The 25,716-nt window shown below is 38.2% G+C and overlaps 3 protein-coding genes across 3 annotated transcripts; 1 reads left to right on the top strand and 2 right to left on the bottom strand.

Moving 5' to 3' along the window:
* Positions 1 to 314: 314 nt before the first annotated feature.
* On the bottom strand, positions 315 to 2,804 carry LOC128387748 (uncharacterized). Its single transcript, XM_053347015.1, has 3 exons — positions 2,264 to 2,804; positions 1,730 to 1,876; positions 315 to 1,643 (listed from the first exon to the last, which is right to left on the bottom strand). Exons 1-3 carry the CDS (start codon positions 2,673 to 2,675, stop codon positions 547 to 549), a joined length of 1,656 nt encoding a protein of 551 aa, XP_053202990.1. The 5' UTR covers positions 2,676 to 2,804; the 3' UTR covers positions 315 to 546.
* Positions 2,805 to 3,690: 886 nt separating this feature from the next.
* LOC128387752 (gastric triacylglycerol lipase-like) lies at positions 3,691 to 6,035 on the top strand. Its single transcript, XM_053347019.1, has 4 exons — positions 3,691 to 4,337; positions 4,768 to 4,857; positions 4,991 to 5,575; positions 5,659 to 6,035. The coding sequence occupies exons 1-4, from the start codon at positions 3,824 to 3,826 to the stop codon at positions 5,787 to 5,789; spliced, it is 1,320 nt and encodes a 439-aa protein (XP_053202994.1). The 5' UTR covers positions 3,691 to 3,823; the 3' UTR covers positions 5,790 to 6,035.
* A 6,283-nt stretch (positions 6,036 to 12,318) lies between these two features.
* Positions 12,319 to 23,335, bottom strand: LOC128387679 (uncharacterized protein DDB_G0271670-like). The gene is made up of 2 exons (XM_053346922.1): positions 22,397 to 23,335; positions 12,319 to 12,345 (listed from the first exon to the last, which is right to left on the bottom strand). The coding sequence occupies exons 1-2, from the start codon at positions 23,333 to 23,335 to the stop codon at positions 12,319 to 12,321; spliced, it is 966 nt and encodes a 321-aa protein (XP_053202897.1).
* Between the last annotated feature and the right edge of the window lie 2,381 nt (positions 23,336 to 25,716).

Genomic DNA, 25,716 nt, shown 5'->3' on the forward strand with positions numbered 1-25,716 from the left:
AAATGTGAGAATCGGAAGTTAAAATGAATAAATTGATCATCAAATGATATCTGAAACCTCAACAACAAATCTTATACGGAATCGGTTGATTATTATCATTATATTAATACTCTACTAATCCAAGGAAAATAAACTGACTGATTATACATGAAGATAAAATATTCATTAGCTTCCGGTTTATCTGTTCAATGTTATCATTGATAATTGATGATAAATGACGATATTGATTAACCATCATCATCAACTTTGAAATTAATCAGGTTTCAAGTGCCTTGAGTCAATTAAAATTGACAAAATTTAGTGAATAAGGTAAGTTTAATTGCTGGTAATAAATTTATTGGTATTCATTATAAACTCGTCAGTTTCATTTATTTTGTAAACGATTGAAGTCTAGCGATCTCTCTTAAGTTAATTGTTCACTATGAAACATATTCTGCCCTCTATTGATGATATTTTCATAAGAATTAGCTTTTTCTCTCTCTCTCTCTCTCTCAATTAACAATCATCTAACTTTTTCTTTCACAATTTAGATTACCATGTTGTTGGTTAATTGTTCTCGTTAAGTTCATCCCGAATCTGGACAACATGCTGATCACTTTGAAAAGAGACGCTGCTTAAAGTTGTGCTCTTTGAGGTTGCATCGCCACGAGTGGAAGTTGATTGGTTGTTTTTATCATTGTTATCACCATTAATTGCCTTTGCTTTTTCGCCAATTAGAACTAAATCCCACTGATCTTTTGTTATGTAGAGCCAAAATGTCACGAATGTTGGAAAAGAGCAAATAGTTCCAATAACAATGTAAACAGTACCTGGGTAATCATCAATTGTCGCATTGAAAATTTTCGTATAAAGAACAGATGATATCAAGGGTCCAGCAGGTTCGATACTTGAAATGAGTGAGTAAATTTGACCAATTTCATTGGCACGAATAATTCTTGAAACGATTGTCCTATTAACGATGGGTAAGAGGCCAATGAATCCACCAGGAATCACTCCGATTAGAAAAGCTGTTTGATTCAAGAATATTCCTTTAATAAGTAACAATGATACGAGAGATAAACTACCCAAGATTCCGATAACAGTGTCGTGTAGATTATACTTATGGATTAAAATGGCCGGAGTAGCGAAAATTAAAATTGCCGGAAGAATGATCATAACGGAAGTCATATAAGAATAATGTTCAGAACTCCAATGGTACACTCTTTGGGCAAATTGTAGGCCAATTTCAGTTTCACCCAGGTAGCCAATATTACAAATGATCATTGACAATATTATCATAAGTAAAGCGGCTCTTTGGTTATTTTCTCGAGGTCTTAGCGCTGTTTGAACAGTTTTAATCAGATTACCAAATTGGAGAACTTCTGAAATCTTTTCAGTTAAAGTTTTCTCCTTCTTTTTATCAATCGTATCGGGGTTGGTTGAATTTCGAGGTTTATCTTCACTATTTTCATCGTTTGTTGTCTCATTTTCTTGTTTTGCAATATCGTGACTTGTATCTGTGATCATAATTGCACTCCAAATGGCAGCAATCAATGAACAAGCAGTTGATACGATGATGACACCGATGTAATTACGAAGTTGACTAGATAACCAAGGCTTCATTCCCAAAAGAAGACCACCAATAGATGAAGATAACGGCATTGCTTTTATTGAAAAAGAAATTTATAAAAATGTTAACTCAATCTCTTAAAAATCGAGTTGGAATTGAATGTCCAATAAGACAACGAACCTGCAATGACAAATATCTCCAATACGGTGAATCTGATCGCTCGATACTTGGGCGGTGTTTTTCGAGTTGCATATGTAAAGGCTCCAGTTGCTACCAAGCTCGAGGTAAGCGCGGGTACAATGTATGTATATAATAAAGACATCGCTCCTAAGAAAATATGATGAATTCATAACTATTACTATTCACACTGAAAGTTATAACTAAATCACAATACACATTAAGAGAGTTTTTCATCAAAATTAAATTAAGATGGAAAGTTAAAGAGAAACTTAATCACAATTGAAAAGATAATTAAATATTTATCTATTTTTGCGTAATTAATTTATAAATACGTTTTTCTTGGCGTTTTTGTGGCTGATTAATCTTGATGTTCTTGTATTATAATATAAATCTATTTATAAATCCAGGTACAAAAAACCTAGATTTCAATGTAAACCTTATCGGCTTTTAGATGCGATAATCTAATCTGTTAACATACTTTGAACTTTCATGATTATATTTTATGATTAATGTTATGTAATATCTATTATTTACCTGTTTCAAAATGGATGCACTGGTACCAAATCATTAGATTTTGAATGACTATGGTAATTGGACCGAATGTTAGGAGATAACGAATGTGACCTGGATATGTATCAATCCAATATCCAAGAAATAATGATGTGGGTATACCAGGAATCGTCTTTAAGATGGTTGTATACATTTTCAAAGTTGTCGCTTTTTTCAGAACTTCATTTCTTAAGGACTCATATTCTGTACCAGAGTTTTCCAGGTTCAAGCAAACTGATTGGTTTCCCGAGAACGAGTTGAGACACCACTTATCTTGTGCTAATTGGTTAATGGTAATCGATGGAATGGAAGAGCCCAGCATAGCCAACAAAAAGAACACATCAAGCCGTAAAAGACTAATTACTTCTAGTAGATCATTTTTACTTAATTTAGGCATTTTTGTCAAAACTTTGTTGGTTCACGATATTGATATAGCTTATGGAAACAATAATTTCCGCAACAAAAATGGTCACTGTTGAAAATGAAACGCACACACTTTAACTTTCAAATAAAACAATGACTTTTATTGTTAATTAATCTACATTTAAATTGATTAGTACCAAGATACAGTTGAAGATAAAGGCGTTATTGCAAACAATGATTAAATTCAATCGTATCACCACAAATAATTTGATTAGAGCATCAAAATTTGTCTTTACCATACATTTGAGATGGCCAATGATAAATGATGATCATTTTTGTAGCGAAAAAGTGACCTAAAGTTCACGATCGAAGCCTTTACAGTGTTCTCATTACTTATGAGTATGAAGAGTTTTAATTGAAAAAAGCTCAATTCGGGTTGATGATAAAATTAATTATCTAAAATTATTTAGATTATCTATTAAAATTTTCCATCGAAAATTGTGATTATCATGGTATTAATGTTAAGACAATCGAAAAACCTTTCGACTCTCGATTTACAATCAACCCATCGTTACATAGTCTTACGATTTAATTACAGACAAAAATGGCATACAATTAACTTAGAGTGATTTACGTAAATCACTTTAGCTAATGTTATTAGTGGAATCGAGTTGGTTCGTTAATTACTTCTGGACAACATCTAACTTTCCTTGTTATCGGGTAATTATGATCCTTGGATACGATGATTTTGGTTATGATACATTTAAGAGAACCAAATTATTTTTTGATTTGATACAGAAATTAAATTGTCCAAGGATTATACATTCGCAATTAAGAAGTGTCTCTTAATTGTTGATTAAAAGAAACTAAATCTGATTATATGGTGTAAACAGTCTTGTCCATTACAACGTTTACTTATTAGTTAACCTTGAATATTTCAAGGTATTTCTGTCAAGTTAATTACCTTGCCCGAACGTAAACAATTCAAGTATTGATTAACCATCTCAAAGTAATTACAATTAAAAACAACTCTTTAATCAACAACAACGATAGCAATCACAATCAACTTAATCATTTGAAAAAAAAGTCACCAACCACAATCATCCAAGTATAAAAGTGAAAGTAATCATTATGATTTAGTGTTTAACGATTGATGGTTAACAATTTAATTTGATTATCATTATGGCTATTAAAGTTTTCTCATTCTATTTTATAATCTTGTTAATTTCTAATTATTTAAGTTTTAATTGTATCTTTTGTTGGAAAGTTGATCCAGATGAAGATCGTGATATTGGTCAAGTTATTGAATCTCGAGGATTCATCAGTGAAACTCATCATATCCGAACAGAAGATGATTACATATTAGGTGTTTATCGGATAATTAATCCACTTGTTGACATTAAATTGATTGAAAAAAGAAAACCAATTATCCTTCAACATGGACTGTTAAGTTCTGGTGCTGATTTTATAATCTCCTCTCCTGATGGATCAATTAAAGATTGGGTTAACCATGGATTAGCTGACAATGATATTGACAATATTTTAGCCAATGACGTTAATATAAATGAAACAATTAACGATCCAATTGGTAACAATTTAGGTTTTGTGTTGGCCAATTTGGGTTATGATGTTTGGATATCTAATTCTCGAGGTAACATTTACTCAAGAAATCATTCATTTCTTAATCCAGACAAAGGTAAGATTAATCCGGTAAAATCTTCATCAAGGTCGAGTGATTAACACTTTCCAATGTCAACATTGAAACTGTTTAAAATCATCACCTTGATTGTTGTGATTTTCTCAATCAGCTCTTCAAGTGTCTTAATTGTTTACCGGGAATAAGCAATCATAACAATCAGTGAATCATATCGTCGGTGATAATTATTAATATGATTAGAACCTTGAAAAAGTATAATCCTTTTCAATTTGATATTGTAAAGTTATTAATAAGTGAACAAATTAATGATGATTAGGATTTTCCATTCAAAAATCGGCCTTGGAAATAATTTAATCAGCTGATCATAAACATGATGATTAGTTTTACTATCATATGACAATGATCAATAGATGACTTTGTTTACAATTAACTCTAGTTGCTAATAAAAGTATCAATTATCTTTCAACAGATTCAAAGTTCTGGGAATTCACTTTCGATGAGATGATTACTTATGATACTCCTGCAATTATCCATCATGTGCTGAATGAAACTCAATCAGGTAAAAAATTAAATCATTTCCATCTCAAGATATGATCAAGATCAATTCGATCAGGTGATAATTGGAAAATCTCATGTAAACAAAAACCACTTGCAATTAGAATACAATTGTAATTGATTGTCCATCTTTTTAGATTCCATTGGTTGGATTGGACATTCACAAGGAACTCTTTTAATGTTTGGCCTTCTCTCAATCAAACCCGAATACTCGAACCTGATAAAACCTTTTATCGCATTGGCACCGGTCGCACGGGTTGACCATTTACAGTCACCTATTCGTATGTTGGCCAAGATCGAACCCGCTGTTCAATTTTTACGCTCCCATGGTGGTGAATTTCTGTCCAATAATCGTTTCATTCGTTACCTTAAACGTACTCTTTGTACACCACCATTTCACTTTATCTGTTCTAATACATTGTTCCTGCTAATGGGCTACGATTCAACGCAATTAAATGTAACCCGATTACCCGTTTATGCGGCCCACGATCCTGCTGGTACTTCATCTTGGAATATGGTTCATTTCTGTCAAATGATCAATCAAAGGTCATTTTCTCGATTCGATTTAGGTTTAAAAAATAATCTTCGTAAATACGGTTCACCTCATCCACCCGAATATCCTTTAGATAAAATTAATTCGACTCATATCGCTTTTCTTTATTCATCAAATGACCTGCTCGCTGACCCTCAAGATGTCTCACTACTTAAATCACTTCTCAAAGGTAAATTTAAATTCTCTTTCAATTTAACTTTTGGATCGAAAAGACTTGACCGAAACTAATCAATTTTCTCTTCCATTTCTTAGTACCGTTATTCCGAGATTATTTGGTACCATTTGAGAAATGGAATCATATGGATTTTACTTATGCAATGCAAACGGGTTATTATATCAATCGAGTAGTTATCAATATACTTCGTGAATTTGATGCCTGGTAGTTCATCGAATATCGAGAATCCAATTCAATTTTTATCGTTTCTTTGATCATCATTTATCTAATATGCATTCTAATCTTATTTCATCCGCATCGTTATTATTTTTCTTTGTTTTTATTTATTAATACATTGTGATAGTACCAAGAATTGGTCAATAGTTACCAAGTAGCTAAAAAGCTCTGACAATTTGTAAAATTGACGTGAATGCCTATAAAATAAGACGATCTTTGATAGATCCTTTGTTTCCAACGATAATTGTCCTTTTATTAACTAAAAACCTGTGAGGAAAAAGTTTGGGAACTTTCGCTAAAATCGTAATATTTTGATAACGAATTGTATTCAAATTAGAAAATTATTTGGATTATTAATTAACCAGCATATCGATGAAAGAAAAAAATTCCAATTGGTCAATTAGTTCGGACAAGATTGAGTTCCAAAGTTGCAGAAAAAAAATCGATGAGATTGAATACATGTCAAGCCTATGAGAGCTTTTAACATGGCTGTCAATGGGAAAAATTCGATTTTGTCAAAATGCAAAAAAATTCAACTTTCTTTTTTGAATATCTTCGCTCTATCTCTTGACAGAATTAAGTTGAACCTAATTTTTATACAAATTTTGAGCATGTATCGAAAAAATATTCAAAAAACTAATTTTAAAAATATTTCTGTCAATTTTTTTCGACCTGAAATTTATACAATATTATCTCTTGTATATTAACTATGAGAATATAAAATTTCAGTCGAATAGGCTCAATGCTACGGTTTCTACGAATGTTTTATCAAAAAAACCCCAAACTTTCTCCCCACAGGTTAGAACTATTGAGTTTAAAGAGACATTGATTGAAATCTTATTATTACATCAAAAATTATGACATTGAACAATATTTCAGCAGAGGTGATGAGCTTTAGAATTGATTGATAATAGTGTTGATCAGTAATCTGATAAAATTTCATGATTCTCTGCCTCTTATTAAAAAAGGCCCGTCCAAACTTGCGATAATTGAATCGATTAATGCATCTGATTGATTAAGAAACTATCTGGTCTGTGTATGGCATTTTGCTTATGTGTACAAAAAATCCGGACAAAAGTAGCATCGGAATCAAAGTATTTAGTGCAGTTAATATGGAAGATATTATGATCCATCAATAAAATACCAATAGCTAATCCATTAAGTTGGGCGACTAAGAAAGTCGCTAAGAAAACTATGATAGTATCAAAGAGCCGATCAAATGGCTGAGAAGTGGAATAGAATTGACCAGTGATACAAATTAACGATAAGAATAGTGAGAATGGTACTTCGGCCACAAATTGTGAGGCAAAGTATATATCTTTAGATTGTACCAGCCATTAGAATATTCTTTAGTGAAAATTTGCAAGAAAAATGGAATCCGTGCAGATAAAGGTAATAGATTGGCCAAAATAACGAATAACATTGCGAAAAAGAGGCAACAAATATTTTTTCGATCGTTGTTCATTTTACTAAGCTAGTTTGTCTGAAGCCTCGACAACAAATCTTACATGTATACGGAATCGGTTGATTATTATAATTTGTATTACTTCTCTACTAATCCAAGGAAAGTAAACTGACTGATTATACATGAAGATAAAATATTCATTAGCTTCCGGTTTATCTGTTCAATGTTATCATTGATAATTGGTGATAAATGACGATATTGATTAACCATCATCATCAACTTTGAAATTAATCAGGTTTCATCTATTGCACATTCTTGATATTTACGGCATTTACAGCGAGCTGATCAATTTGAATGTACTTTGGATCGCAAACTAAGTTGACATGTTCTTCATGAATTTGATTTTTATTGTCAGAAAATTTTCTGATCGATTCATTTATTTGTCAATTTTCCATTTATTTCCAATAATCTACAAGGATAAGAATTCTTGCTCGCTGATGTTGTTGATCTCAAACCTGACAAAAAACAACTAATGATTGTCGCTCAACTTCAAATTCTTAATTTGGCTAAAAATGAATCAGCCAAACGCTAAAGCAATACGAGAAAATTTTTAACTTTGCCAATGAGATAATAAGTGTTCAAAACATTGCTGATTTCTATGGGTCATTACTTTTTGCCCAAAATTTAGCCAAAATGTCAACGAAGAGCACAACAAAAAATATGAAAATATGTGAAGCACTTCATCGCAAAGGTCTGTCCATCTTAAAACTCAGCAAATCAGATCAAAAATCTGTATCTGAATCTAAATCAACTCCAGTCATTCGCACCAGATAATGATGCGAATCCAAACCAATCGAGCATCAATTAAATCCAAAATACTAGTTATAACAAGTAGACAAGATAATTTTCTATCTAAAAAATTGTATGAAATCAATTACACTAAATGTCATAAACTTGTATATCAACATGCAATCGGTGAAGGCCAATATGGTCGTGCATAAAAACCGTTCAAAAGCAATTCGAATCTAAACACACAAATTAACTTTCTGAACAATTGATTGAGTTTTACTATCGATTGGGCTGGTAATTTGCCACTCAAGTCACAAAGAAATCTCTTAATTTACTCTTCCCTCCAGGATACAGAACTTTTTGATTAATCAAATAAGCTAAATCTTTGATTTAATTCACAACTCTAACATAACTAGTAATACATAAGTAGTAATTCTAAGTGTAGAAAACAATGATGATTTCCATGTCCCCAGGCAACAATATTTGTGTTCAAGAAAATTGTTTATTTAAAAATAAAAAATGAAAATAGAAACTCAAATGAAAGTTAAAAAAAGGGGACAATGGGGAAGTTGATTAGTCGGTGGGTGGAAGTAAATTTATATTTGGGGCATAAAAAATATGATAGGTAGAACTTATTGGTTCGATCACTTTGGTTTGTGGCTTCGCTTCAAATGAAGTTTGGGCTAAGTGCAGCTCAAAATTCGAAATTTGTTCGCGAACTGATCCCATCACTGAACAGTTATTGTAATTGTGAACAATATTTAGGGCGGCCATCAGCTTTATCATTGAATCCTTTCATCAAATATTTGCGCATTTTTGAAATGTATATTATGAGTTTACCGGGAGCGCGTATTAAATTTACCTTTTCGGTTAAGGCCTCAAGATTGACCTCTCCTATGTCGTCGTAGGTCATTATCGCCACATCCATCTTCCCTCGCTGCGCTTCACTAAATTTCCCTGCCCATCTTTACGCAAGTAATACAAACGATTTGATAACAATAACTGATTCGAAGAAATTAACACTTATAAATGCTTTAAAGAATTTTGAAAATTTAATGTCTATCTCAAACTAAATCAAAAGCAAATGAAAAAAAGAACATTTAATGGTAATTAAAGTAATTAGAGTAATTTAATGTTTGGTCAAAAAGTTTACTTCGCGCGTGATTAATTGACCTTTTTCTATTTATTTTGTCTCTTTCTAGTGACTAACAGTTGATCATAATGATTTTCAATTGTCCAAGTTTAAGTGACATGATGATGATGTCGAAAAGATGTGGACAAATTAAGTGGAAGACGAAACTCAATTTTTCCTTAAACCAAGTTCACGTTTCTTCTCCTTTTGGTTGTAATTATCAAAATAACTTTTATTTTTATCCACCTATGGATCCATTTCCAATTTCCAGCTAAGCTCTTCCACTCTCAATACCCTGATCTATTTCAACTGAAGTAAAACTAATCATGCTTTTGCTGAAGGTTTGGCGAATATTAAACCAAGTATAGTTTGAACATCTTTTTCATTGTTATTAGTTGTCGATTAATCTTCTTCTTCAATTGTTTTCCAACTTAAATCACCTTTTCTGTTTTGTTCTTGTATTTAATTAGAAATTAACATGAAGAGAGTGATCTACGACGGAAAAACCTTCACTTGCTACGAGAGAATCGGTTTCAGAAACACAAGTTAGTCAAAGTACTCGCGAAACAACAACGACAACATCCAGTGCACCAACTTTGGCTGAATCGCCTTCTCCAAGTTGGACTCCGTCTACAACATCAGCTCAACATGAAACCGAAGGTTCAAGTTCAGAACCAAGTTCTGAATCTCCTACAACCAAAGCTGAAAGTACCAACATCCACAACGGAGCAAAAGACAGCAAACAACGAGTCACAATAAACACCATCGTCGATGATGACAGAACCCCGATAAGAAGACAAATCAACGACACCAAACAGTCAAGAAAAAGAAGATAAACATAATCGATCCAATTTGAAGTTGATTGTGACAAATTCTATCTTTGCAAAACTTCATCGTCAGGCAATTTAATCGGTACGCTTGTAAAGTGTCCAACTAATCACAGCTCGATTTTATTTCTCAAGCTTGCATTTCACAATCAAGTTCATTCAGTTCGCGTCCACAATTGAATCCATTGCTGTGCAATACTCCAGATGTTCGCAAGTTAATTAAAGCAGCTCTGGTTGATTATGTATCTAATTGGGTCAATTGAAGATGATCAAGATTCTGATGAATAGTGACTAATATTAACTAAATTAATTATCAACCCGAATTAACATTAACAATTCCAGCAAGAAGAAAAGATTCAGTCAATTTGTTTGATCTAATTTCTAATTAAAAACCTCTCTATTAAAAGTGCAATCAGATTTCTTTGCAGGATAAAAATTGTAACTATTAATAGTTCTGTAATCTGTTAATCAATTTTAAAGATTAAATTTCCTTTCACAATTAATCATTTTTCTAATTACTATTGTTGACCAAATATTAACCCACATCATTTTTATTGTTCGTACACAATCACCCGATTATTATAGCAATTAAAATGTGAATTTTAATACAGGGTCGAGCGCTTCTATTCTGTTCAGTCTTCTGGTCAAGTCTGACATTCATATGATCTTAGTTCTGGCAATATGCAGTGTATTAGCCGTAGTGGATAAAAAAACGCCCTGTATAATTTAGAAAATTAAATTGTTTCTTTTTATTGAAAAAAACAAAACACAAAAATTTGATTAATATTTTCACGTTTGACTGAGAAAATCGGAAAACAATCAATACACTAGATATCATGTTGGGTGAGAATAGAAAATATTAAAAAATTTAACATAATAGTAAAAAGAACTTAGTTTTGGGCACATTAAATCATCTGGATCATCTTTTATAACCATTTATTGAACCACAATCTTATTCTATCATCGAGGTGATACAGAATGAAAATGTGACGATGATGGTTAACAAATTGGTTAACATCAAAGTAGGATAGCCAAAATGTGGGATTTTTTGCTGAACTTTTCCGAATTTTTCGAAATAGGTATCAATCGAAAGCTCTTGGTGAGCTATGTCGAACGGACTGATCAGAATAAAAAAAATATTTTTCCCTTGTGAATTAAACGTAACTTTTTTGACACCATGATGCACCAATCAGACCTTATTTTTCTGGACCTACTTTTTATGGCGAACTCAAATATACTCAATAACTTTTTTCTCGACCCCCGCGTTTTATCAATCGAATAATTAACAACAATCTCATGGAATCTCATGGACAGTAATTGCTATTTTTATGCTTCCGAGTATTTTTAATGATTGTGAATACAAAGAGTTTTGAATTTTTTATTCAAATCGGTAAGACTCTAGAACACCACCGTTCGCAAATCGTCTTAATACTTTTTCAGTGTATAGCCCTCAACATATAGGTCATACATATGGATGGAAATGATGCGGAAACTTTTGGTTCAGAAGATACAGATAATCAAAAATCCATTTTTACATAGGAGTCTATGGAGAAAATGAAAGTTTTCTACAGCTATATCGAAAAATTTCTAGAACGATGTTTTTTCTTCCATGGCTGGCCGATGAGGAACAATTAGATTCAAGACTTACTGATTAATACTCATTTGTTACGGACCATTTTCAGCAAGCCTAAGAGGAATATGTCAAATTTTTCTTGACAAAAAACGCAAATTTTGTTACTTAATTATAAATATTAATAATCTATCGTTATTATATTCCTTAGAATTTAAATCTCTCCATCCCCTAAAAGAGTGGTACTCACTCTTGATACTATTTTTACGATAGTGAAGCCTTCGGAGGCTTACCGTAATGGCTATTCATTCCTTTATCAACTTTACTTTAGAAGCTAATAAATAGTACATATTGAAAATTGTTTTAAACACATAATTCCTGCATCTTGTTTTCATACAATGTAGAAATTTAAACTAAATGATTCTCTTAATACATTCTATCCCTGCAAATCAGAATGAAAATCCAACTTTACTAATTAAGCGTGAGAGCTGATTGCAATACCAGTACCAGACGTGGAGATTTATTAATAGTTTCGCGATAATTATCAATATATAATAAATATTCCAATGCTAAGATTTTATTTTCTGTCTTATTTATCTCTGTAATGCTACAAAACTCTAGTAAATTTTTTTGCAACATACAATGGAAGATAATTCAACAGTATAATCTCATGATTTCCGAAAAATCCCTAAATCACCTGATGAACAAAGAACATAAAAGTTCTAATCTTAATAAATATAGAAGCAATTATTTATCATTTAAATGATTTTATTGAAACATTATTTAAGACAGCTAATTTTAGGCGTAACAGTAACAAGTTTGCCCCTGTGAGTTAACAAAGGATGATAAATAAGCACGATCGAACATGCTAGATCCGGCTGCATGTGAAACGGTTTCATAATCTATTGAAGATCTAGAATCTGAAGCGTTTCCTGAACCTGATGAACCAGATGAACTTGAGCCAGCAGCAGCAGATGAAGCAGCAGCACCGGATGAAGCAGCAGCACCAGATGAACCAGTTGATGATCCTGATCCTGATGATGATGAACCGTTGTTAGATCCTGTTGATCCATTGTTTTGTCCTTTACCAGCAGATGATCCTGAAGCAGCAGCAGCAGAGCAGCGGCAGCGGCAGCTGAAGCAGCAGCGGCAGAAACAGCACCATCATTACCATTATTACCACCATTTGATGATGATGATGATGATGAAGCATTGTTCCTTTGCCTGATGATCCATTATCTGAAGCATTTCCTGAACCTGATGAACCAGATGAACTTGAGCCAGCAGCAGCAGCAGATGAAGCAGCAGCACCGGATGAAGCAGCAGCACCAGATGAACCAGTTGATGATCCTGATCCTGATGATGATGAACCGTTGTTAGATCCTGTTGATCCATTGTTTTGTCCTTTACCGCAGATGATCCTGAAACAGCAGCGGCAGAAAGCGGCAGAGCAGCGGCAGAAGCACCATCATTACCATTATTACCACCATTTGATGATGATGATGAAGATGAAGCATTGTTTCCTTTGCCTGATGATCCATTATCTGAAGCATTTCCTGAACCTGATGAACCAGATGAACTTGAGCCAGCAGCAGCAGATGAAGCAGCAGCACCGGATGAAGCAGCAGCACCAGATGAACCAGTTGATGATCCTGATCCTGATGATGATGAACCGTTGTTAGATCCTGTTGATCCATTGTTTTGTCCTTTACCAGCAGATGATCCTGAAGCAGCAGCGGCAGCAGAAGCAGCGGCAGCGGCAGCTGAAGCAGCAGCGGCAGAAGCAGCACCATCATTACCATTATTACCACCATTTGATGATGATGATGATGATGAAGCATTGTTTCCTTTGCCTGATGATCCATTATCTGAAGCATTTCCTGAACCTGATGAACCAGATGAACTTGAGCCAGCAGCAGCAGCAGCAGATGAAGCAGCAGCACCGGATGAAGCAGCAGCACCAGATGAACCAGTTGATGATCCTGATCCTGATGATGATGAACCGTTGTTAGATCCTGTTGATCCATTGTTTTGTCCTTTACCAGCAGATGATCCTGAAGCAGCAGCGGCAGCTGAAGCAGCAGCGGCAGAAGCAGCACCATCATTACCATTATTACCACCATTTGATGATGATGATGAAGATGAAGCATTGTTTCCTTTGCCTGATGATCCATTATCTGAAGCATTTCCTGAACCTGATGAACCAGATGAACTTGAGCCAGCAGCAGATGAAGCAGCACCGGATGAAGCAGCACCAGATGAACCAGTTGATGATCCTGATCCTGATGATGATGAACCGTTGTTAGATCCTGTTGATCCATTGTTTTGTCCTTTACCAGCAGATGATCCTGAAGCAGCAGCAGCAAGCAGCAGCAGCGGCAGCTGAAGCAGCAGCGGCAGAAGCAGCACCATCATTACCATTATTACCATTTGATGATGATGATGAAGATGAAGCATTGTTTCCTTTGCCTGATGATCCATTATCTGAAGCATTTCCTGAACCTGATGAACCAGATGAACTTGAGCCAGCAGCAGCAGCAGCAGATGAAGCAGCACCGGATGAAGCAGCAGCACCAGATGAACCAGTTGATGATCCTGATCCTGATGATGATGAACGTTGTTAGATCCTGTTGATCCATTGTTTTGTCCTTTACCAGCAGATGATCCTGAAGCAGCAGCAGCAGCAGAAGCAGCGGCGAGCTGAAGCAGCAGCGGCAGAAGCAGCACCATTACCATTATTACCACCATTTGATGATGATGATGAAGATGAAGTTTTCCTTTGCCTGATGATCCATTATCTGAAGCATTTCCTGAACCTGATGAACCAGATGAACTTGAGCCAGCAGCAGCAGCAGATGAAGCAGCAGCACCGGATGAAGCAGCAGCACCAGATGAACCAGTTGATGATCCTGATCCTGATGATGATGAACCGTTGTTAGATCCTGTTGATCCATTGTTTTGTCCTTTACCAGCAGATGATCAAAGCAGCAGAGCAGCAGAAAGCGGCGGCTGAAGCAGCGGCAGACCACCATCATTACCATTATTACCACCATTTGATGATGATGATGAAGATGAAGCATTGTTTCCTTTGCCTGATGATCCATTATCTTCCAGAACCTGATGAACCAGATGAACTTGAGCCAGCAGCAGCAGCAGATGAAGCAGCAGCACCGGATGAAGCAGCAGCACCAGAACCAGTTGATGATCCTGATCCTGATGATGATGAACCGTTGTTAGATCCTGTTGATCCATTGTTTTGTCCTTTACCAGCAGATGATCCTGAAGCAGCAGCAGGAAGCAGCGGCAGCGGCAGCTGAAGCAGCAGCAGAAGCAGCACCATCATTACCATTATTACCACCATGATGATGATGATGAAGATGAAGCATTGTTTCCTTTGCCTGATGATCCATTATCTGAAGCATTTCCTGAACCTGATGAACCAGATGAACTTGAGCCAGCAGCAGCAGCAGCAGATGAAGCAGCAGCACCGGATGAAGCAGCAGCAAGATGAACCAGTTGATGATCCTGATCCTGATGATGATGAACCGTTGTTAGATCCTGTTGATCCATTGTTTTGTCCTTTACCAGCAGATGATCCTGAAGCAGCAGCAGCAGCAGAAGCAGCGGCAGCGGCAGCTGAAGCAGCAGCGGCAGAAGCAGCACCATCATTACCATTATTACCACCATTTGATGATGATGATGAAGATGAAGCATTGTTTCCTTTGCCTGATGATCCATTATCTGAAGCATTTCCTGAACCTGATGAACCAGATGAACTTGAGCCAGCAGCAGCAGATGAAGCAGCAGCACCGGATGAAGCAGCAGCACCAGATGAACCAGTTGATGATCCTGATCCTGATGATGATGAACCGTTGTTAGATCCTGTTGATCCATTGTTTCCTTTACCAGCAGATGATCCTGAGCAGCAGCAGCAGAAACAGCAGCAGCGGCAGCTGAAGCAGCAGCGGCAGAAGCAGCACCATCATTACCATTATTACCACCATTTGATGATGATGATGAAGATGAAGCATTGTTTCCTTTGCCTGATGATCCATTATCTGAAGCATTTCCTGAACCTGATGAACCAGATGAACTTGAGCCAGCAGCAGCAGATGAAGCAGCAGCACCGGATGAAGCAGCAGCACCAGATGAACCAGTTGATGATCCTGATCCTGATGATGATGAACCGTTGTTAGATCCTGTTGATCCATTGTTTTGTCCTTTACCAGCAGATGATCCTGAAGCAGCAGCAGGAAGCAGCAGCGGCGGCTGAAGCAGCAGCGGCGAAGCAGCACCATCATTACCATTATTACCACCATTTGATGATGATGATGAAGATGAAGCATTGTTTCCTTTGCCTGATGATCCATTATCTGAAGCATTTCCTGAACCTGATGAACCAGATGAACTTGAGCCAGCAGCAGCAGCAGATGCAAGCAGCAGGATGAAGCAGCAGCACCAGATGAACCAGTTGATGATCCTGATCCTGATGATGATGAACCGTTGTTAGATCCTGTTGATCCATTGTTTTGTCCTTTACCAGCAGATGATCCTGAAGCAGCAGCAGAAGCAGCAGCAGCGGCAGCTGAAGCAGCAGCGGCAGAAACAGCACATCATTACCATTATTACCACCATTTGATGATGATGATGATGATGAAGCATTGTTTCCTTTGCCTGATGATCCATTATCTGAAGCATTTCCTGAACCTGATGAACCAGATGAACTTGAGCCAGCAGCAGCAGCAGCAGATGAAGCAGCAGCACCGGATGAAGCAGCAGCACCAGATGAACCAGTTGATGATCCTGATCCTGATGATGATGAACCGTTGTTAGATCCTGTTGATCCATTGTTTTGTCCTTTACCAGCAGATGATCCTGAAGCAGCAGCAGCAGCAGAAGCAGCGGCAGCGGCAGCTGAAGCAGCAGCGGCAGAAGCAGCACCATCATTACCATTATTACCACCATTTGATGATGATGATGAAGATGAAGCATTGTTTCCTTTGCCTGATGATCCATTATCTGAAGCATTTCCTGAACCTGATGAACCAGATGAACTTGAGCCAGCAGCAGCAGCAGCAGCAGATGAAGCAGCAGCACCGGATGACAGCAGCACCAGATGAACCAGTTGATGATCCTGATCCTGATGATGATGAACCGTTGTTAGATCCTGTTGATCCATTGTTTTGTCCTTTACCAGCAGATGATCCTGAAGCAGCAGCAGCAGCAGAAGCAGCAGCAGCGGCAGCTGAAGCAGCAGCGGCAGAAGCAGCACCATCATTACCATTACCACCATTTGATGATGATGATGAAGATGAAGCATTGTTTCCTTTGCCTGATGATCCATTATCTGAAGCATTTCCTGAACCTGATGAACCAGATGAACTTGAGCCAGCAGCAGCAGCAGCAGATGAAGCAGCAGCACCGGATGAAGCAGCAGCACCAGATGAACCAGTTGATGATCCTGATCCTGATGATGATGAACCGTTGTTAGATCCTGTTGATCCATTGTTTTGTCCTTTACCAGCAGATGATCCTGAAGCAGCAGCAGCAGCAGAAGCAGCGGCAGCGGCAGCTGAAGCAGCAGCAGCGAAGCAGCACATCATTACCATTATTACCACCATTTGATGATGATGATGAAGATGAAGCATTGTTTCCTTTGCCTGATGATCCATTATCTGAAGCATTTCCTGAACCTGATGAACCAGATGAACTTGAGCCAGCAGCAGCAGATGAAGCAGCAGCACCGGATGAAGCAGCAGCACCAGATGAACCAGTTGATGATCCTGATCCTGATGATGATGAACCGTTGTTAGATCCTGTTGATCCATTGTTTTGTCCTTTACCAGCAGATGATCCTGAAGCAGCAGCAGCAGAAGCAGCGGCAGCGGCAGCTGAAGCAGCAGCGGCAGAAGCAGCACCATCATTACCATTATTACCACCATTTGATGATGATGATGAAGATGAAGCATTGTTTCCTTTGCCTGATGATCCATTATCTGAAGCATTTCCTGAACCTGATGAACCAGATGAACTTGAGCCAGCAGCAGCAGCAGCAGATGAAGCAGCAGCACCGGATGAAGCAGCAGCACCAGATGAACCAGTTGATGATCCTGATCCTGATGATGATGAACCGTTGTTAGATCCTGTTGATCCATTGTTTTGTCCTTTACCAGCAGATGATCCTGAAGCAGCAGCAGCAGAAACAGCGGCAGCAGCAGCTGAACAGCAGCGGCAGAAGCAGCACCATCATTACCATTATTACCACCATTTGATGATGATGATGAAGATGAAGCATTGTTTCCTTTGCCTGATGATCCATTATCTGAAGCATTTCCTGAACCTGATGAACCAGATGAACTTGAGCCAGCAGCAGCAGATGAAGCAGCAGCACCGGATGAAGCAGCAGCAGAGAACCAGTTGATGATCCTGATCCTGATGATGATGAACCGTTGTTAGATCCTGTTGATCCATTGTTTTGTCCTTTACCAGCAGATGATCCTGAAGCAGCAGCAGAAGGCGGCAGCATGAAGCAGCAGCGGCAAGCAGCACCATCATTACCATTATTACCACCATTTGATGATGATGATGAAGATGAAGCATTGTTTCCTTTGCCTGATGATCCATTATCTGAAGCATTTCCTGAACCTGATGAACCAGATGAACTTGAGCCAGCAGCAGCAGCAGATGAAGCAGCACCGGATGAAGCAGCAGCACCAGATGAACCAGTTGATGATCCTGATCCTGATGATGATGAACCGTTGTTAGATCCTGTTGATCCATTGTTTTGTCCTTTACCAGCAGATGATCCTGAAGCAGCAGCAGCAGCAGAAGCAGCGGCAGCGGCAGCTGAAGCAGCAGCGGCAGAAGCAGCACCATCATTACCATTATTACCGTCATTTGATGATGATGATGAAGATGAAGCATTGTTTCCTTTGCCTGATGATCCATTATCTGAAGCATTTCCTGAACCTGATGAACCAGATGAACTTGAGCCAGCAGCAGCAGCAGATGAAGCAGCAGCGGATGAAGCAGCAGCACCAGATGAACCAGTTGATGATCCTGATCCTGATGATGATGAACCGTTGTTAGATCCTGTTGATCCATTGTTTTGTCCTTTACCAGCAGATGATCCTGAAGCAGCAGCAGCAGAAGCAGCGGCAGCGGCAGCTGAAGCAGCAGCGGCAGAAGCAGCACCATCATTACCATTATTACCACCATTTGATGATGATGATGAAGATGAAGCATTGTTTCCTTTGCCTGATGATCCATTATCTGAAGCATTTCCTGAACCTGATGAACCAGATGAACTTGAGCCAGCAGCAGCAGCAGATGAACAGCAGCACCGGAAGCAGCAGCACCAGATGAACCAGTTGATGATCCTGATCCTGATGATGAACCGTTGTTAGATCCTGTTGATCCATTGTTTTGTCCTTTACCAGCAGATGATCCTGAAGCAGCAGCGGCAGAAAGCGGCAGCGGCAGCTGAAGCAGCAGCGAAGCAGCACCATCATTACCATTATTACCACCATTTGATGATGATGATGAAGATGAAGCATTGTTTCCTTTGCCTGATGATCCATTATCTGAAGCATTTCCTGAACCTGATGAACCAGATGAACTTGAGCCAGCAGCAGCAGCAGCAGATGAAGCAGCACCGGATGAAGCAGCAGCACCAGATGAACCAGTTGATGATCCTGATCCTGATGATGATGAACCGTTGTTAGATCCTGTTGATCCATTGTTTTGTCCTTTACCAGCAGATGATCCTGAAGCAGCAGCAGCAGCAGAAGCAGCGGCAGCGGCAGCTGAAGCAGCAGCGGCAGAAGCAGCACCATCATTACCATTATTACCACCATTTGATGATGATGATGAAGATGAAGCATTGTTTCCTTTGCCTGATGATCCATTATCTGAAGCATTTCCTGAACCTGATGAACCAGATGAACTTGAGCCAGCAGCAGCAGCAGCAGATGAAGCAGCAGCACCGGATGAAGCAGCAGCACCAGATGAACCAGTTGATGATCCTGATCCTGATGATGATGAACCGTTGTTAGATCCTGTTGATCCATTGTTTTGTCCCAGCAGATGATCCTGAAGGCAGCAGCAGCAGCAGCGGCGGCAGCGGCTGAAGCAACAGCGGCAACAGCACCATCATTACCATTATTACCACCATTTGATGATGATGATGAAGATGAAGCATTGTTTCCTTTGCCTGATGATCCATTATCTGAAGCATTTCCTGAACCTGATGAACCAGATGAACTTGAGCCAGCAGCAGCAGCAGCAGATGAAGCAGCAGCACCGGATGAAGCAGCACCAGATGAACCAGTTGATGATCCTGATCCTGATGATGAACCGTTGTTAGATCCTGTTGATCCATTGTTTTGTCCTTTACCAGCAGATGATCCTGAAGCAGCAGCAGCAGAAGCAGCGGCAGCGGCAGCTGAAGCAGCGGCGGCGAAGCAACATCATTACCATTATTACCACCATTTGATGATGATGATGAAGATGAAGCATTGTTTCCTTTGCCTGATGATCCATTATCTGAACCATTTCCTGAACCTGATGAACTTGAGCCAGCAGCAGCAGATGAAGCAGCAGCACCGGATGAAGCAGCAGCACCAGATGAACCAGTTGATGATCCTGATCCTGATGATGATGATGAACCGTTGTTAGATCCTGTTGTTCCATTGTTTTGTCCTTTACCAGCAGATGATCCTGAAGCAGCAGCAGCAGCAGCAGCAGAAGCAGCGGCAGCGGCAGCTGAAGCAGCAGCACCGGATGAAGCAGCAGCATCATTACCACCATTACCACCATTTGATGATGATGATGAAGATGAAGCATTGTTTCCTTTGCCTGATGATCCATTATCTGAACCATTTCCTGAACCTGATGAACTTGAGCCAGCAGCAGCAGATGAAGCAGCAGCACCGGATGAAGCAGCAGCACCAGATGAACCAGTTGATGATCCTGATCCTGATGATGATGAACCGTTGTTAGATCCTGTTGATCCATTGTTTTGTCCTTTACCAGCAGATGATCCTGAAGCAGCAGCAGCAGCAGAAGCAGCGGCAGCGGCAGCTGAAGCAGCAGCGGCAGAAGCAGCACCATCATTACCATTATTACCACCATTTGATGATGATGATGAAGATGAAGCATTGTTTCCTTTGCCTGATGATCCATTATCTGAACCATTTCCTGAACCTGATGAACTTGAGCCAGCAGCAGCAGATGAAGCAGCAGCACCGGATGAAGCAGCAGCACCAGATGAACCAGTTGATGATCCTGATCCTGATGATGATGAACCGTTGTTAGATCCTGTTGATCCATTGTTTTGTCCTTTACCAGCAGATGATCCTGAAGCAGCAGCAGCAGATGAAGCAGCGATGCAGCGGTGATGATGAACCGCAAGACCTGTTGATCCATTGTTTTGTCCTTTACCAGCAGATGATCCTGAAGCAGCAGCGGCAGTTTATGATGATGCATTGATGATTCCTTTGCCTGATGATCCATTATCTGAAGCATTTCCTGAACCTGATGAACCAGATGAACTTGAGCCAGCAGCAGCAGCAGATGAAGCAGCAGCACCGGATGAAGCAGCAGCACCAGATGAACCAGTTGATGATCCTGATCCTGATGAATGAACCGTTGTTAGATCCTGTTGATCCATTGTTTTGTCCTTTACCAGCAGATGATCCTGAAGCAGCAGCGGCAGCAGAAGCAGCTGAAGCAGCGGCAGCAAGCAGCACCATCATTACCATTATTACCACCATTTGATGATGATGATGAAGATGATTGTTGTTTTGATGATCCATTATCTGAAGCATTTCCTGAACCTGATGAACCAGATGAACTTGAGCCAGCAGCAGCAGATGAAGCAGCAGCACCGGATGAGCAGCAGCACCAGATGAACCAGTTGATGATCCTGATCCTGATGATGATGAACCGTTGTTAGATCCTGTTGATCCATTGTTTTGTCCTTTACCAGCAGATGATCCTGAAGCAGCAGCAGCAGCAGCAGCGGCAGCGGCAGCTGAAGCAGCAGCAGCGAAGCACCATCATTACCATTATTACCACCATTTGATGATGATGATGAAGATGAAGCATTGTTTCCTTTGCCTGATGATCCATTATCTGAAGCATTTCCTGAACCTGATGAACCAGATGAACTTGAGCCAGCAGCAGCAGCAGCAGATGAAGCAGCAGCACCGGATGAAGCAGCAGCACCAGATGAACCAGTTGATGATCCTGATCCTGATGATGATGAACCGTTGTTAGATCCTGTTGATCCATTGTTTTGTCCTTTACCAGCAGATGATCCTGAAGCAGCAGCAGCAGCAGCAGAAGCGGCAGCGGCAGCAGCTGAAGCAGCAGCAACAAACACCATCATTACCATTATTACCACCATTTGATGATGATGATGAAGATGAAGCATTGTTTCCTTTGCCTGATGATCCATTATCTGAAGCATTTCCTGAACCTGATGAACCAGATGAACTTGAGCCAGCAGCAGCAGATGCAGCAACAGCACCGAAACAGCAGCACCAGATGAACCAGTTGATGATCCTGATCCTGATGATGATGAACCGTTGTTAGATCCTGTTGATCCATTGTTTTGTCCTTTACCAGCAGATGATCCTGAAGCAGCAGCGGCAGCAGAGCAGCGGCGGCGGCAGCTGAAGCAGCAGCGGCAGCTGAAGCAGCAAGCCAGCACCATCATTACCATTATACCACCATTTGATGATGATGATGAAGATGAAGCATTGTTTCCTTTGCCTGATGATCCATTATCTGAAGCATTTCCTGAACCTGATGAACCAGATGAACTTGAGCCAGCAGCAGCAGATGAAGCAGCATCAGCAGATGATGAACCAGCCGGTGATCCTGATGATTCTGAGCCAGCACCGGATGAAGCAGCAGATGAAACAGTAGCCGATGATTCTGATCCTGATGGTCCTGATGATCTTGATGATGATTGACTGTTGTTTACTTTGCCTGAGGAACCGTTATCTGAACCTGATGAACCTGATGAGCCAGTAGCAGCAGTAGATGAAGCAGCCGATGATCCTGATCCTGCTGATTCTGATGATGATTGTCCGTTGTTAGATGGCCTTGATCCATTGTTTTGTCCTTTACCAGCAGATGAAGCTGAAGAAGAAGCGGCACTGGAAGCATTATTCGTTGATGATGATGAAGCATCCTCTCCGTTTCCCGATGAGCCATCCTGTGAACCTGATGAACTTGAGTCAGCAGCAGTAGCAGATGAACTAGTTGATGTTGGTCCTGTTGATTTTGCGGTTTGTCCTTTTGATGAACTAGTCGATGATGTTGATGTATTTGTGTTCGTTGATTTTGGTCTATTCTTTTGTTTTTCAGATGATTGCGAGTCACTTTTAGCTTCAGATGAGGCCTTTGCTTGTGAATCGGTGTCTTCACTTGTTCGAGCAGATTCAACTTCGTCATTTGATGTATTGGAATCAGCTTCAGTAGATGAAGATGATGATGTGTTTTCGCTTGTACGATCTGATTCGTCAGCTGAATTATTTTCAATCGGTGTATTTTGATTAGCTTTAGATGATGATGACGATTCGTTGTTTGATTCTCCTGAATCTTCGTTTTGTCCTTGACTAGATGATTCTGAATTAGCGACGGCAGAAGCTTCGACATTTTCATCCTCGTCACTCTCATCCTCAGGTTCGTCGTTCGGGTCTCCTTGAGCTGTTGGCATCTCAGGCAACGTTTTCATTAGTTTATCAGCGTTCATATTAAACGAGACGGCTCCCATGCCAGGAGCTTTTATTCCATTGTAGGCCATGCGTTCACTTCGGCATACTGAGTTGTTGTTATTGCAACACAAATTAATGTAAAAAAACCAAAAATACGATTCATTTTGTTTTTTTTCTGATGAACTTGTTGATTAGAGATGAGAAGTTTATTATGATTAAATCTCTTGCTTTCTCGAGTTTTTATACTCTTTTTATGTCAAATCTGAACAAATAAAAGTCTTTATCGAACTGCTATTTAATATTCTGATAATTACCTGCTGCTCTGTCAGTCAATTCTTTATCAGGAAAGAGGGTAGTTCGGAATAATAGTAAGTTTAATGTATTATTTAATCAACGGTTTGGTACCTAATTTCTAACGAATCGCATCAAACATAAAGGGAAAAGCTTCCATGATCTTTCGACAAATATTTCCTCAGTTGGAATAAGTCATAAGATCATCTGGTTATGTTTGTTATTTATTAAGGTACGAGTTAAAGCGCAGTTAAATCTTACTAATTTTCAATCCAAGTGCTAAGTTTATAATAGAAATAAATTGAAAGATTGAAATAAAATGCCAGAAATTATTAAGAATCTATTGCGGCTCTAGTTCAATTTGCAAACAAACCAAATGAGCAAACTAAAATTATCAAACGGTGGATTTTTCCAAACTAATAGTGTGAATCTACATGAACTTATTAACTATTATTATTATAAATAATAATTTATTATTAATGAACAAACTTTACCTCATCAGCATGTTCTACATTTAAAAGAAAAATTTTAACATTTCCGATTTAAAAGTAAAGAGAAAAACCATTTTCGCAAAATTGTTAGAGCTACTTGGTGATAGATTGTGATTTCGACGAGTTTGACCAGAAACGAATAGAAAAATTCTAATTACGAAAAAATTTGGATTACCAAATACATGTACAAATGTATAAGTTGGATAACAATAATCTATTTTGATACTACACTAATACTCACATTTTCGCGGTCGATTGATATGAAAATAAAAGAATATTATTACATCTGATTCGATTATCAGAATCTTATCACTTAATCAATGATTTAAAGGAAAGGTGAAAAATAATCATCAAAAAAGTGATGAAAAACGAATACCCAATTCATGGGGATGAAATTTTAAGAGCAATAAGCTACTAATCTTTGGACAAAATTAACTTCCTCAGAATTATTAGTTTCCTCAATTAGAATCAGCCATATGCTTGTCTAATATATTTCATCATTGGAAGTTAGTAAATCGTTTTCTATCAAATAAATAGTCAAATTGTATACAAGGAATATGCGAACATATAACAAGCAGTCGACGATTAGCTCAATTCTAACCACTGGACTATCATTGAAACTCTCATGAAGTTGATTTGATTTCGAAAGAATATCAAGTTTCATGAGCGCCATCTAAGATTGCACCTTTGAACCAACAGCTTTAGAATTTAAAAAGTAATGTTTTTATTTTCTCTCGTTTTTTTCTCAATTAGTTTATGAAACTAACGATTAATTAACATTCCAATTTTAAATACATAATTGAAATATTGTTACAGTTTAGTTATAAATCATAAGTGTTGAATGATTATTCCGATTACTGATCGATTGTTATCCTTACACGTGTAACTACATATAATTGACAAGATTTACCCTCTTTGTTTATCTATGCAAATCTATAATCTAAATTGAGTTAAGCTAAATTGTTTATTTTTCTGTTTTTTGTTTATTTAATTTTATATATTTTCTTTTAATTGTTAATTGTTTAAAATGCTTAGCAGAGGTTTTACCTTGTTTTCTGTTGTTCTGTGTAATCAGTCATTTTGTTTTTCCATTATATGATTGGCATGCGTTGAAACTTCATAAAGGTTGAAAGAGAAACGAAGCCAAGGAATAGATTAATTGTTTACATAATCTTAATCATCGGTTAGGATTACGACCAAATAGGGCTACTAGAACCATTGGTAAAGTATGATTAGTAATAGCCTCCAATCGAGTCATTTACTCGGATCGGTCCATCACTAATCATTTCCATCTCAAGATATGATCAAGATCAATTCGATCAGGTGATAATTGGAAAATCTCACGTAAACAAAAACCACTTGCAATTAGAATACAATTGTAATTGATTGTCCATCTTTTTAGATTCCATTGGTTGGATTGGACATTCACAAGGAACCCTTTTAATGTTTGGTCTTCTCTCAATCAAACCCGAATACTCGAACCTGATAAAACCTTTTATCGCATTGGCACTGGTCGCACGGGTTGACCATTTACAGTCACCTATTCGTATGTTGGCCAAGATCGAACCCGCTGTTCAGCTTTTACGTTCAAGATGTGGCACTACTTAAAGCACTTCTTAAAGGTAAATTCAAATTCTCTTTCAATTTAAGTTTTGAATAGAAAAGACTTGACCGAAACTAATCAATTT

Source organism: Panonychus citri, unplaced genomic scaffold (assembly GCF_014898815.1).
Source record: "Panonychus citri isolate SS breed McGregor unplaced genomic scaffold, ASM1489881v1 Contig00092, whole genome shotgun sequence".
NCBI classification, from domain to species: Eukaryota; Metazoa; Arthropoda; class Arachnida; order Trombidiformes; family Tetranychidae; genus Panonychus; species Panonychus citri.

Bases quoted from the DNA above. Each gene is read 5' to 3' on its own strand.
- LOC128387748 (XM_053347015.1), bottom strand. From the start codon at position 2,675: ATGCCTAAATTAAGTAAAAATGATCTACTAGAAGTAATTAGTCTTTTA. The intron at 1,877-2,263 runs GTAAATAATAGA...ATATTTTCTTAG, and splicing joins GTGCATCCATTTTGAAACAG to GAGCGATGTCTTTATTATAT. The intron at 1,644-1,729 runs GTTCGTTGTCTT...TTTCAATAAAAG, and splicing joins GGAGATATTTGTCATTGCAG to CAATGCCGTTATCTTCATCT.
- LOC128387679 (XM_053346922.1), bottom strand. From the start codon at position 23,335: ATGGCCTACAATGGAATAAAAGCTCCTGGCATGGGAGCCGTCTCGTTT. The intron at 12,346-22,396 runs GCTGGTTCATCA...GTTAACTCACAG, and splicing joins CAGAATCATCAGGATCACCG to GGGCAAACTTGTTACTGTTA.
- LOC128387752 (XM_053347019.1), top strand. From the start codon at position 3,824: ATGGCTATTAAAGTTTTCTCATTCTATTTTATAATCTTGTTAATTTCT. The intron at 4,858-4,990 runs GTAAAAAATTAA...CCATCTTTTTAG, and splicing joins GCTGAATGAAACTCAATCAG to ATTCCATTGGTTGGATTGGA. The intron at 5,576-5,658 runs GTAAATTTAAAT...TCCATTTCTTAG, and splicing joins ACTTAAATCACTTCTCAAAG to TACCGTTATTCCGAGATTAT.